At 37.0% G+C, this 14678-nt stretch overlaps 1 protein-coding gene across 7 annotated transcripts in view; it reads left to right on the top strand.

Moving 5' to 3' along the window:
* Positions 1-14678, top strand: part of USP32 (ubiquitin specific peptidase 32) — a 123231-nt gene that overhangs the window by 59519 nt on the left and 49034 nt on the right. For 5 of the 7 annotated variants that reach the window (XM_005858550.2, XM_014531570.1, XM_014531589.1 and 2 more), the window contains exons 6-11: positions 1455-1586; positions 4665-4772; positions 7679-7794; positions 8160-8222; positions 10838-10921; positions 11916-11977. In XM_005858550.2, coding sequence (XP_005858612.1) covers positions 1455-1586; positions 4665-4772; positions 7679-7794; positions 8160-8222; positions 10838-10921; positions 11916-11977 — 565 coding nt within the window. Of the gene's footprint in view, positions 1-1454; positions 1587-4664; positions 4773-5352; positions 5483-7678; positions 7795-8159; positions 8223-10837; positions 10922-11915; positions 11978-14678 lie in introns of those variants that run through there. The other 2 variants (XM_014531590.1, XM_014531594.1) reach the window with 2 other exon arrangements.

Genomic DNA, 14678 nt, shown 5'->3' with positions numbered 1-14678 from the left:
GCACCTCCTCTGAGTCTCGGTATGCTTTTCTCTTTCCTTCTAGTTGTAGAATTTCCACTCAGCCAGCCTTCCTGTGGTTCTGGATGATGTCCGTTCTGTCTTTTAGTTGTATTTTTGTAGTGGTTGTGCGAGGCAGCAATCTCTGGTGTTTACCTATGCCGCCATCTTGTTTTCTCCTCTAGAAAGAGTTTTTGAAGTTTCCCTAAAATGTATCATAAGAGTCAATAAGCCTGCTACCTCAGTGATTCCTTATAGTAATAGAATCTGGATTCTCAGGTAATTAATACAGTATTTTGGGCTAATTTTAGGGCCATATAACTAATTTTGATTATTTTTCTTTTCATATCTAATTCAAATTTACATTGTCTCTATTTTAGCATTTATTATCTCAACTAAAAATATGTATATTATTGTATTCCCTTGCCACATTTTAGTTTGTAGTGTTAAAAACTTTGAATACAAAAGAAGTACTTTCGTGATTCTTAGACCATAAGCCACTAGTAGATCTGCATGTCCCTCCTTGTTCATCCTCTTGTCTTGTAAATTATGTAAGGCTTACAGCCATTTTAATTACATCTCAGAAGGTCATTGCTTTTGAGAAGGTTGCATCCTCAAAAATGTTGAGGAACTTTGTGACTGTTTGAAAACACTTGGACATTTTGCCTGGCTTTAAAAAAAATTAGAATAAAATTATGGCATTAAAGAGTTTTTTCTGCAGCTGGAGCCTCTGACAAGGTGGGACTTGAGTAGGATTGCCCATCGTGCAGGCCAAGAACTATTTAGAATGTTAGGAATATTGTATGCTGCTATTGTGAACCAGAAAAAAAATATCTATAGATGGGTAATAAATTCATTTCTATATAGTTTCATTTCTATATGTTTTCATGATGCTCCTATAACCTGTCACATCGTAAATCCTCTAACTCTGCTATCATTATTGAATTTGTTATTTATAATATCTTTCATCATACTCTTTTTCATTTACTTAATAAATATTGAATTTGTAAGTAGTAACCATATTGATAGGATGAATCAGACATAGATTTTGCTCTTAGAATGTTTATAGTGGAGAGAATATGTATATAGAATCTTTAAACCCCAGATAGAGATTGAAACTGATAAAAAATAAGTACAGATAAAAAAGGTGTGGGATACCAAAAAGAAATGTTTCAGTTGTTTATTCTACATATTGGATTTAAGCAATCTACTAAATGGGCAATTGCAAAAGTAATTTTTTATTTTAAAATCTTTTTTATGTTAACTTGAATTTACTTTTCATGCTATTTTAGATATAATGTATTTGTGTTTCAGAATTTTGTTTTAGATAGATTATGGTTTTTTTTAGCAATTAAATTGGGAAATTAAAATATATCCTTAAAAGTTATATTATTAGGATAAACTGCCCAGAAAAGGAGGCTGAGAGGTTTTATAATTTTGTTTGATATGACTCTTAGTGGAGGAATCAGACATCATTGATCTGGAGAAACGTTATTGGTTGCTGAAGGCTCAATCCCGGACTGGACGATTTGATTTAGAGACATTTGGCCCCTTGGTTTCACCACCTATTCGTCCATCTCTAAGTGAAGGTAGGAATTATTCTCTTTTCTTCAAGTGTTTTTTGGTAAACAGATTTGAGCCCATCTCTTATTACTAACCAATATATCTTAACTCTAAAGGCCATAATATTACAGGTTTGCAAGTTTCTTGCAAATAGCAGAGTTTATTGGAAAAAAACTAAAATGGGAATTAAGATTGTAGTTTTGAGCATCCTGTTCTACCTATGTGACCTTGCATAAATTAGTTTCACCAAGTCAGTGGCTATGAAGCTGTACTCCAAAGAGGTACCTTAGTAGCTGGTGCCAGGGATTAGGGTGATGGCCACTGAATGGGAAGAGCTCCAGGTTTTTGCTTTGTTTTATTTGGGTGTGTTTTTTGTTAATCCTCACATGAGGATACTTTTTTCATTGCTTTTCAGAGAATGGAAAGGAGGGAGGGAAGGTGGATAGAGAGAGAGAGAGATAGAGAGAGAAACATAGATTCAAGAGAGACACATCAACTGGTTGCCTCCTGCACACGCTCCAACTGGAGCCTGGGTGCGAACCCAAGTATGTGCCCTTGACCTGAATTGAACCCATGATCCTTCAGTGGGCGGGGCTGATACTGTAACCACTGAACCACATCAACCAGGACCAAGGTTTTTTTTAGCCCCATTTCTTCCTCAATTTGAGTGCCTCTACTTATTTTTCTTTTACGTAAGAAGTTTCCATTGCTATATTCTCCCCCCACCCCAACTACCAAAAGAAATTAAGAAACTACTGGACTGGACCATCTCTGAGGTCCCTGCTGGCTCTAAACTTTCCATTGCTATGACTTTCTAAAAAATATATATGTTTTTATTGGAAGGGAGAAGGAGAGAGAGAGAGAAACATCAATAGATTGGCTGCCTCCTGCATGCCCCCCACTAGGGATTGAGTCAACAATATGAGCACAAGCTCTGACCAGGAATGAAACTGGCAACCTCTTGGTGCATGGGTCGATGCTCAACCACTGAGCCACACCAGCCAGGCATGCTATGACTTTTTTAAAACATTAGGGATACAAAGAGTAATTGTAGGTGATATCACACAAAAACATATTTGGAATCTGAATATTTGGGTTCTGCTTCTTCTGACCTTTTTAAACTTCTTCCTTTTGGGAACCCCCTTCTGAGTTTTTAGTTTTCTACTCTTTAAACTGAGGGTATGGAATTACATTCTTGGAATATGTAATCTGCATTCTTCAGATTTTTAGGGTACTTCAGAAGTACTTGTTAGGGGAGCCAGAACTGATAAGGCCCTGGACTTTAACCCACTTCAACAGTACAGCTGTGTTTTTACCTTTTCTGAGTTGGAGAATTTGATAAATCATTTTAAATCAAAATAATTTTATTTCTACCTTTTACAAAATATTTGAAAACCACAGGATTGGATTATAAATCCCCTTTCTGAAATTTAAATACTCATTTAAAAAAGACTAGAGGCCTGGTGCATGAAATTCGTCATGGCGGTGTGTGTGTGTATCCCTAGCCCCGCCTGCACTCTCTCCAGTCTGGATCCCTCTCACAATCCAGCACTGCTGGCTCCCAACTGCTTGCCTGCCTGCCTGCCTGCCTGCCTGATTGCCCCTAACCACTTCTGCCTGCCAGCCTGATTACCCCCTAACCATTCCCCTGCCAGCCTGATCGATGCTTAACTGCTCCCCTGTTGACCCGATTGCCCCCAACTGCCCTCCCCTGCCGGCCTGGTCACCCCCAACTGCCCTCCCTTGCCAGCCTGGTCGCCCCTAACTGCCCTCCCCTGCTGGCCTGGTCACCCCCAACTGCCCTCCCCTGCAGGCCCGGTCACACCTAACTGCCCTCCCTTGCCAGCCTGGTCGCCCCCAACTGCCCTCCCTTGCAGTCCCAGTCACCCCCAACTGCCCTCCCCTGCAGGCCTGACCGCCCACAACTGCCCTCTCTTGCAGGCCTGGTCCCTCCCAACTGCCCTCCCCTGCTGGCCATCTTGTGGTGGGCATCTTTGACCACATGGGTGTTGCCATCTTATTTGTTGGAGTGATGGTCAATTTGCATATTACCTCTTTATTTTATAGGATTATGTAGTACAAAGAAGAGTGCAGTATAGAACTTCTCTTAATATAATGTGTTATTTTTCTTCATGTCATGGAAGAGCTTTATAGGAGCTTATTAATAACAGCATGTTAAAATCAAAATAAATGAACAAGGAATCTAATGAACAAAATAAACTGATGAGTAAAATAGAACCAAAGGCATAAAAACATGGAACAGACTGAAGAATCTCAGAGGGCGGGAAGAGATTAACCAAAGAATTTATATGCATATATGCATTACCTATGGACATAGACAATAGGGTGGTGAAGGCCTGGGGCGGGGTGGGAACTGGGTAGAGGGGGAAAAATACAGGGGGAGAAGGGAGAAATCTGTAATACTCTCAACAATAAAGATAAAAAGATAAAAATAATAGTATATCTTTGAGTGTGCAGTTAAACTTTTCCTTTTTCCTTTTTTTTTTGTTTTGTTAATCCTCACCTGAGGATATTTTTCCATTGATTTTTTGGGAGAGTGGAAGAGAGAGGGAATGACAGAGAGAAATATTGATGTGGGAGAAACACATTGGTTGCCTCCTGCACAAGCCCTGACTAGGGCCTGAGCTGGGGAGGAGCCTGCAACTGAGGTACGTGCCCTTGACCGTAATCGAACCCGGGACCCTTTGATCTGCAGTCTGACACTCTATCCAATGTGTCAAACCGGCTAGGGCATCCTTTTACTTCTCAATCTTTCTAAATAATTTCTGATTTGGGATGGATTTTTAATTAAATTTTATTTTGTATACTATAGCCATTTTTAATGGTTAAAATTGATACAAAATAGAGAGAGGCAGACATAACCAAACACTAAATGATAGTAATGTATTTCTGCTAGGATCTTAAGTTTTAGTTATACTTATACCAAAAGAAAAAAGAAAACAACTTCCTGAAACTACTGATAAACTCTTTTTAAAAAAATATTTGGCCAGTTTATGGGAGTCATGCCTGCTTTTATAAATATGTTATTATAACATTAGGAAGTTTGGTTGCTTTGGTTTATGGTGTCTTTTCCTATTTTACAGGTTTGTTTAATGCTTTTGATGAAAATCGTGACAATCACATAGATTTTAAGGAGATATCCTGTGGGTTATCAGCCTGTTGCAGGGGACCCCTGGCTGAAAGACAAAAATGTAAGTTAAACATTGTCACAAAATTTGCAAAGTATACAGTGACAAAATTAGTATTCATCTAAAATCATCTGTGGATTAAGGCTTGAATTTTCATCACTTTGTCAGATTAGCACATAGCAGGCTCATGTTGAGATTTTATTGAAGCCATTCTAAGGATTCAATCATCTATTCTTTTGCACTGTGGAGTAGTTTGGTATCTTTGTTATTAATAACTAGTGGCCCCGGTGCACGGATTCGTGCACATTGAAGGGAAATTAATTAGAATTCCTGGGGTGGTACCATGACTTGAATGGCATCTGTGGAGTGTAAGGGGAGGGCAGGGGGAGACAGATCTTCTGGCTCACAGCACTGGCTCCGGTGCAGGGACTGATGCAGGTGGTCCCAGGTGGTGGCCAGCAGTGCAGGACTGGGTGGCACCACCGGCGTCTGCAGAGTGAGTGGGGTCCCTCTGGCAGGTGGGGTCCCTTGGCCTGGCCTGCGGGGATTGGGCTGAAACCAGCTCTCTGACATCCCCCGAGGAGTCCCCGAGTGCAAGAGGGCACCCTGCAAACTTGCTTTTGTACAGGGTGTGGAACACAAAATGCAAGTGTGCAATAAACCAGATTCAGGGCCGACAGTGCTCCAGGAACAACATAACCCACAGCGGAAGGTGGAATCGTGGAATCGCGTGGCCCTGTGAGGAATTGGGCTCCCTCCTCTCTGGTTCCGGGGTGCGTCCCTGAGAACCACTGCTGCCAAGTCACCACAGCTCCTGTGTTGAGTATCTGCCCCCTGGTGGTCAGTACGTGTCATAGGTACTGGCTGGATGGTCGGACAGTCATACGGTCACATAGCCTTTTATATATATAGGTGGGGTTGAGTTTCCTGATGAATTTACAGTTCATGATAAAGAAACTATTTCAGCCATAATATATTTGAAAATGTTAAACATTTAAAAACTATTTTCTTTTTTTCCCCCCCTAGAAAATATTTTCTAGTAGTCTATATAGAGAATTCAGTGCCTTGCATAATTGGAAGTACAACTCATTTTCTATGACTTGTATAAATATTTTAATAGCAAAGTGAAATTTATGATCAAAACACAGTTTTATTAAATACTAAATTGGTCATTTAAATCTAGCTAAAATGTTATAGCATAATTTATAAGCATGTTACATATTAAATCTTAACCATAATTCACAAAATGCAGCAGTTTACATTTAATTGGTACCTAATACTGATATATTTACTAAGGTTATTATCTGTCTTTCTAAAATACAGATCATAAATGTTGTCTGTTTTGAGTGTGCTATTTGAATATTTTGACCTTCAGTAATATTATACAATAATGCACTTTAACAGCATAATTATTTTGGGTGTGTATGAAATAGATTATTACTTAATATCAAAAACTTAGATTTCTTCTTCTTTTTTTTTTCATGATGATATACCATTAGTTTGACCTGGATTTATGATAGACTAGAGGCCCCATGCATGAAATTTATGCAAGGGGCTTGGCCCTTGCAGCCCCTCACAGCCCTGACTTCGTCTGGAAGGATGTCCGGAAGGTCGTTCGGCTGTTCGGTCTAATTAGCATATTAGCTCTTTATTATATAGGATTATTTGTTCCCATTAAAGTGCTAATATTGCCCTAGTCAGTTTTGCTCAGTGAGTAGAGCATCTGCCTGTGGACCAAAGGGTCACGGGTTTGATTCTGTCAAGGGCATGTACCTTGGTTTCTGACTCTATCCCCAGCCCTGGTTGAGGAAGCGTGCGGGAGGCAGCCAATCAGTGTGTCTCTCTCACATTGATGTTTCTCTCACTGTCTCTCCCCCTCCCTTCCACTCTAAAAATCAGTGGGAAAATATCCTTGGATGAAGGTTAACAAAAAAATAAAGTGCTAATATTAAAAAGAGAGGCTGAAATTTTTGCTTCTCACTTGATCTTAATTATGGAGTTAAAAACTTTTTAAAATTCTTTGCTGATGGACCAATGAAAGTTAACAAACTAGTGATTCATTTGGAGTTAATTAGCAAAGTGCTTATATTTCTAATTCTTACAATCTATAATAATAAGAGGGTAATATGCTAATTAGACTAGACGTCATTCCGGACATTCTTCCTGATGAAGCCAGGGCCAGAGGGAAGCCAGCCAGGTCCCGGGTGCCAGCAGCCAGGGGAAGGAAGGCCTACTCTTGCACAAATTTTTGTGCATCGGCCCTCTAGTATTATATATAAACTTCATTGAAGAGTTGAAATTCTTCTTTGGCAAAACCTTGAGTGTATATTAGTTTAATTGGAGAGGCAAAATGGAAGTAGACTATCTTAATACCAGCTTGTCATTGATTCTTAATGTAGATTGAATATTTTCATCATTAGAAGAATCAACTCTTCAGTGATCAGTTTTAAATATTAGAAATTAATTTAAGGGCTTGAATTACCTCCTTAAAACCTGTGAGGTATGGTAATATTTATTGGCCCCCTTTTTGTTTTCAGATTTGAGAGAGACAGCCCTAACCAGTTTGGCTCAGTGGATAGAGCTTCGGCCTGCGGACTGAAGGGTCCCAGGTTTGATTCCGGTCAAGGGCATGTACCTTGGTTGCGGACACATCCCCAGTAGGGGGTGTGCAGGAGGCAGCTGATCGATGTTTCTAACTCTCTCTCTCTCTCCCTTCCTCTCCGTAAAAAATCAATAAAATATATTTTTAAAAAATTTTTGAGAGAGACAGATTAGTGAAGTGTGCAGTTAGTCCTACATGTTCAGGGGACTTTAATGACATATTTCTATGTCTGCTCTAGATGAGAACTTAATCTAGAATATATTTGTTTGAGAAACTCAGTTATTTTACTAGGGCAGCTTCTAGTGAAATGTATTGTACTTCTAAACATAAAACTAATTCCCCTTCATAAGAGTTTTTTTTTTTTTAGTTTGCTTCAAGGTATTTGATGTTGACCGAGATGGAGTTCTCTCTAGGGTTGAACTGAGAGACATGGTGGTTGCACTTTTAGAGGTCTGGAAGGACAACCGCACTGATGATATCCCAGTAAGTTCTGATTTTAAACATCTTATTGTATGTAACTTCCAATAGGAAAATGGAGTGGAGAATTTTTTTAAAGTCAGCGAATGAAAAGGATTTTTTATTACTGTTAGTTGCTGAATTATGCTACACAAAATATTCATTGCTGAAGATGCAAAATTGGGTAGAGAATTTGCCTTAGAAAATTTAATAAGCTGTATAAAGTAAGAATGAAACTACAGGATAATTATCGTAATTTTTAAAAGCAAATATAAAATTCTGTTTATGGTAATAAAAAATACTTGGTCAAGATATAGTATATTTTGGCCACTGAATAATAAAAGTGGTATCAACTCTTTCCTAATTACTCCTTTGAATTTCTCTTTTTAAAGGAATTACATACTGATCTATCTGATATTGTAGAAGGCATATTGAGTGCACATGACACCACAAAGGTGAGTTTAGCCAGGACTAACTTATCCTTTTCTAAAAATATCATGTACCAAAAATTGGGATATATAGCATATAATATTTTAATCTGTTCTGTATCATCCGTACCAACTGCTTATTTGGATCTGTGGTAACAATACCTCCAGGTTGACTCTAAAGACAGTCCATTCCATGTGTTTTATGTATAAAAACTTTTATTATAAGCTAGGCATTTTATAAAAATTAAGTAGACACAGCCCTTGTCAAAATAGTTTATAATTTTTATTTCTTCCATTTTAATAAGTTATGGTAAGGCTAACCTTATATTGAGCAAAAGAAGCCCCACAAAAAGAATATACTGTATGATTCCATTTATATGAAGTCAGGAACAGGGGCAAAACTAACAGATGATGGTAGGCATTAGAATAATGATTTTTTAATACTAATCTGGGTGGTCCATGTATTCCTAAAAGAGTTTGTTTTTTTGTTGTTGTTTTTTTAAATAGTACTGGTAAGGCCCTCTCAAGTTCTTGAATACTAGCCAAAATAAGCATGTACTTTATAAAGAATAAATCCTTTAATTTTTTAATTTGATAGTATTTATTACTAAGACTATTATAATAGGTTTACTCCTATAGTTTGATTTATTGTGATATGTGTGTGTCCCTGTGAAACTGAAAATAAGCTACATATTGTGAGGCATATTTGAATTAATTTGAGCCTTTCCACTCAAACACTGACGTACCAAGTAGCAGATTGGTTATAGAAGTTTAGATTTAAAAAGTAGCAAGCCGACGCTGTATCCACTGAGCCAAACCAGTTAGGTCTAATTTTTTACTTTTTAATATTTTTTGTTGATTTTTTAGAGAGAGAGTAAGGGAGAAGGATAGAGAGATAGAAGCATTGATGAGAGAGAAACATCATTGATAGGTTGCCTCCTGTACACCCCTTACCTGGCATATGCCCCCACAGGGAATTGAACCAGTGACCTTTTGGTTCCTGGGTCGATTCTCAGCCACTGAGCCACACCAGCCAGGATGGTTAGCATTTTAGAATGGAACTTGGACCTTTCAACCAAAGCTATTAACCATACCCATTTGTGACTGGATTGTGCCTATATTACCCATTATTTTGTACCTTTAGATTGGTATTAACATACTTAATAGAAATTGTATCCTGAAAGTCAGTAATTATAGTGCTTTAAGATCTTTCCTTATTACATATGGTTATTTTATATTGAGAAGAGAATATATCAATATCATTAAATAATAAAAGCTAAAACATTTTTTAGCTAGGGTTATTAGGTAATTGTTGAATACATGAAATATGAAATATTTGGTTATATTTTTGCCAGATAAGAAAAAATATATATCATCTTCTACATGGTATATGTAATTTTTGGTGCTCTTTGGCAACACAAAAATGTTGCTTTCCGAACTTATAAAAATGTAATGTTAAACTGCATTTTGGAGAAATGTAAAGTAGATATTAAATCTTTAAGAAGTCTGATAATATTGCTCTTTGTTACTAAGAAGGTCTTAGAATGTTGTTAGAATGAAAGGACTGGGTTATACTCAGACTCTTCGACCAGGAGTTAAACTGATCCAGTCAGCTTTAGTCAATGGAAAGAGCATCAATGCTGGAGGTCACAAGGTTGGGTTGGGATTTGAACTAGAAGCTTAATGCGGATTTGAATAAAGCATCAGATTTCTCCTTGAAGGTGAAGAGAAATGAACCCACTATGTTTTGACCTTAAAATTCTCTGAAATTGGCATTTCAAAAGTGTGAACTTTTTATTCTTCCAAAGAATTGTAATCCTCCCCACACTGAAGCCTAGAGATTGCAAGTCCTAAGGGAGGTGCTTGAAGGCATGCCTGGAAGTTGTTATTTTTGTACCACATTTCATTTCAGTTTCACAGTGTTAATTTAAGTGTGTTCCTTAGCGACACGTACTGTCGTTTTATAAAGGAAATAACCCAATCCTCCAGTTTATACATCACATCCTGCATTCCCACACTACTTTTCATGACCTATTAATATATTGGTCTCTGTGCTATAGTGGAATCTTAGGTTTTGCATCAAAAAAAAAAAAAAAGAATACTCCATTTTCCTTACCCAGAGCTTTTTGTAGTTTTCCATAGGTAACCCTTGAAACAGAAGATACTGTTATTTTCCAGGTCTTGTTGAAACAAAATTGTTGATGATAGATTGTCCTCATTACCATTGACTGTTTCAACAGATTTTTGTTACTTTTAAGCTTATTCTAGCTAGCTGGACTACTTGTCATATGAACACATAGAATCTACTTTATTTTAAATATTTTTTTTATATTTAACTCAGATAGAGGAAGGGGGAGGGAAAGAATCATAGAAACATCATTGATGAGAGAGAATCATTGATTAGCAGCCTCCTTCATGTCCCCTACGGGGGATCGAGCCTTTAACCCGGGCATGTGCCCTCCTGGTTCATGGATCAATGCTTAGCCACTGAGCCACACGGGCCAGGCTAGAATCTACTTTAAATTATTGGTTTGTTTTCAGACAGATGACCAATATAAGTTTAATAAGCCAGATTTTATTCAAATGCTATAAAAAACGACATTCTTAGCATGAGATCTTTTTAAATATTGTTTCTCTTTCAGATGGGCCATCTTACTCTAGAAGACTATCAGATCTGGAGTGTGAAAAATGTACTTGCCAATGAATTTTTGAATCTCCTTTTCCAGGTACGTTTAATGTAAATGACAGTTTCAGAGGGTAGTGGTAGCAGTAATTCTATATATTTTCCATTATGTAGTAGTTAATGCAACTGGACTGCAAAACCACATATGATAAATAGAACTATATTATCCTAGACATGCTTGAAAGATGGTAAGATAGAGCATGAGTGCCTATTGAACCTTCTCAAAATCATGATGTGGGAGATAGGAAAGCAGAATTTAGGTGATATTGTTTATTTATCTTATCATACCTCATGATAGAGAAGCATGTAGACTTACAGAGAATCATAAAAGCCATCATAATTTACTTTTTCTTCACTGTTATAGAAAAAAAAGGACTTCACTTTTTTAAAAGCCCTTCCTAACAAGTGAGATAGTGTGAACAGAGAGATGGATCATTAGTAGGCAACTATAATTTTTTCAAAGTATATAGTCTCTTTAGTTAGATTATCTTAGTTTCAAGGTATCTCTTAATTTTTTTAGTTTTTATTTATTTATATTTTTATTCTTTATAAGGTCCAAGAAAGATTGAGGGACAAAGAGAGAAGAAAAGTTATCAGGAGTGAAAAGTCATAGAACTTGCTAGATTTTAACTATTTTCCTGAAGTAGTTCTCTTGCCCCAATTTATATAAATACCTTATGGTGCCCTGGCCAGTGTGGCTCAGTTGGTTGGGCATCGTTGCATGCACAGAAAGGTTGCCAGTTCAATTCCCAGTCAGGGCACATGCTTGGGTTGTGGGCTTGATCTCCTGTAGGGGGTTATGTAGGAGGCAGCCGATCAGTGTTTCACTCTCACATTGATGTTTCTCTCTTTCTCTCCCTTTCCCTTATTTTCTCTAAAAATCAATTTAAAAAAAAGAAAAGCTAAAATTTAAAGTTCAAATTTGCTCAGGTAACTCATTAATAGTTCATTAATTGAAAACTCTGCAGAGACTGTGAAAAATACAATCTAGTCATTAGCACCAGTCAATGAAGATTAATTTACCACTTTTTCTTTAGGTATGTCACATAGTTCTGGGATTAAGACCAGCTACTCCAGAAGAGGAAGGACAAATTATTAGGTAAGTTTGTAGTTTCAGTCTGTGTATTTTTCATTATATAGATGAAATTGCTAACACCCAAAATATATCATTACTAAGTAATATTATGTCCCACTTTAATGTAATCATTATAGTAACACCCTGTTTCTCCAAAACAATTACATATCGAGATATTTTTAAGTAATTTTCTAACCAATGTATTGTATTAATTTAGAAATCAAATTCCATTTCACATTAAAATTGCACTGGTACTAAATTTAATTTTTTGAAATAAGACATTTTATAAGATAACAGATAGTGCCCAGCCAGCATGGCTCAGTGTTTGAGTGTCGACCTATGAACCAGGAGGTCATGGTTCGATTCCTGGTCAGGGCAAATGCACAGGTTGCAGGCTGGTTCCCCAGTGTGGGGTGTGCAGGAGGCAGCCGATCATTGATTCTCTCTCATTATTGATGTTTCTATCTCTCTTTTCCTCTATGTATTTTAACATATATATATTTCTTTATTGAGTTCAGAGAGGAAGGAAGAGGGAGAGAGAGATAGAAACATCAATGATGAGAAAGAATCCTTGATCGGCTGCCTCCTGCATGCCCCCTACTGAGGATCGAGCCCACAGCCATAGCATGTGCCCTTGGCCAGAATCGAACCTGGGACCCTTCAGTCCGCAGGCTGATGTTCTATCCACTAAGCCAAACTGACTAGGGCTAAAAATATATTTAAAAAAATTAAGATAACAGGTAGCAATTTTTTCTTACTACAAAATAGTTCACATTTATTGTAGAAAGATTAGAAAGTAGACCTAAGCAAAAAAAATAAAAAATGCCCATCATCTCTGTATTTAGATAATTTCTGTTGGCATTTTTATTTATTGAGGTATAATTGACAACTAAAATGATAAGATATTCAAAATGTACAATGTGATGATTTCATAAATGTACGTCTTATAAAAGGATTCTCCCCATTGAGTTAATTAACACTTCTATTACCATCTTTAGCTTTTTTGGGGGGTTGGGGGGGGGGACATTTAAGTTATACTCTCTTAGCAAATTTCAATTATACAAGTGTTATCTACTATAGTCACTATATTATACATTAGATCCACAAACCTTATTCATCTTATAATGAAAGTTTGTACCCTTTTAGCAACCTCTTTCTATTTCCCCCAGCCCCAGCAACCATTTCTCTACTCTGTTTCTGATTTGACTTTTTTTTTTTAAAGATTCCACACATAAGATGATACTGTGCAATATTTATCCTTTTCTGTTTGGCTTGTTTCACTTAGCATAACACCCTCCAGCTTCATCCATGTTCTTGTAAATGACAGGATTTCCTTCTTGTTTAAGGCTGAATAATATTCCTGAGAGAGAGAGAGAGAGAGAGAGAGAGAGAGAGAGAGGTTTTCTTTATCCATTAATTTGTTGTTGGACACTTAGGTTGTTTCCATACCTTGGTTATTGTAAATAATATTGCAGTGGAAATGGGAGTACAGCCATCTTTTCAAGATAATGATTTTGTTTTATTTGGATATATACGCAGAAGTAGGACTGCTGGATCATATGGTAGTTCTATTTTTAATTTCTTGAGAAACCTCAATAATGTTTTTCATAGTGGTTAGCCCAGTTTTCATTCCCATCAGGAGTGTACAAGGGTTTCTTTTTCTACACATCCTTACCAGAATTTGTTATACTTTGTTTTTTTGGTAATAGCCTAACAAATGTGAGGTGATATTGTGGTTTTGATTTGTATTTCCCTGATGATTAGTGAAATTGAGCACCTTCGCATGTTCCTGTTCACTATTTGTATGTCTTTTTTGTAAAAAATATCCTTTGCCCATTTTTTAAATTGGGTTGTTTTTTGTTTGTTTGTTTTGCTATTGAGCTACATGAGTTCCTTGTATATTTTGCATATTAGCCCTTTATCAGTTATGTAGTTTGCAATATTTCCTCCCATTCAATAGGTTTCCTTTCCTTTTTGTTGATGGTTGCATGTTAGCACTTTTTACATTCATATAACCACATATGTGTATGCCTCTGATGGAATTTATAAATTTTTTTATAAAAAAAGAATATTCTGAAATATTGTTTTATTTTCTGCATGCATTTTCAATGCATATCATATAAATTATACTTTTACATATTAATAAAGGCTTCTTATAATTTAAATGATTAACTAATAGGTCCTATTCATCCCCTATTTATATTTCTTTAATGTATGTATATGGGAAAATTTAGTAATAAAGTATGTACATCTTTGGTTAAGATTTACTTAGGCAAAATTACTTGAGGTAAAATACCTGAGTTGGTTAGGCCTGCACATTTTTATATTTATAACTCAATTTTTAATACCTTGAATATTTTTCATTGCTTTAGAGCAGGGGTGGGGAACCTTTTTTCTGCCAAGGGCCATTTGGATATTTATAACATCACTAGAGGCCCAGTGCATGAATTCGTGCACGGGTAGAGTCCCTAGGCCTGGCCAGCGATCAGGGTCGATCTGTGGGGTGACCTGCGGGGTAGTCAGGGGGCCCCTTCTGGCATCTGCCTTGGCTGGCCTGGGGCCTGCGGGCTGGGGGCAACTCCTGCATTGAGCGTCTGCCCCCCTAGTGGTCAGTGTGTGTCATAGCAACCAATCGTTCCACCCGTCATTCTGATGTTTGGTCTATTTGCATATTAGGCTTCTATTATATAGGATTCTCGGGCTATACAAAATTATCATCTTAAAA

Source organism: Myotis brandtii, unplaced genomic scaffold, assembly GCF_000412655.1.
Source record: "Myotis brandtii unplaced genomic scaffold, ASM41265v1 scaffold120, whole genome shotgun sequence".
NCBI lineage: Eukaryota > Metazoa > Chordata > Mammalia > Chiroptera > Vespertilionidae > Myotis > Myotis brandtii.
This window is presented reverse-complemented; position numbering and strand designations above follow the sequence as displayed.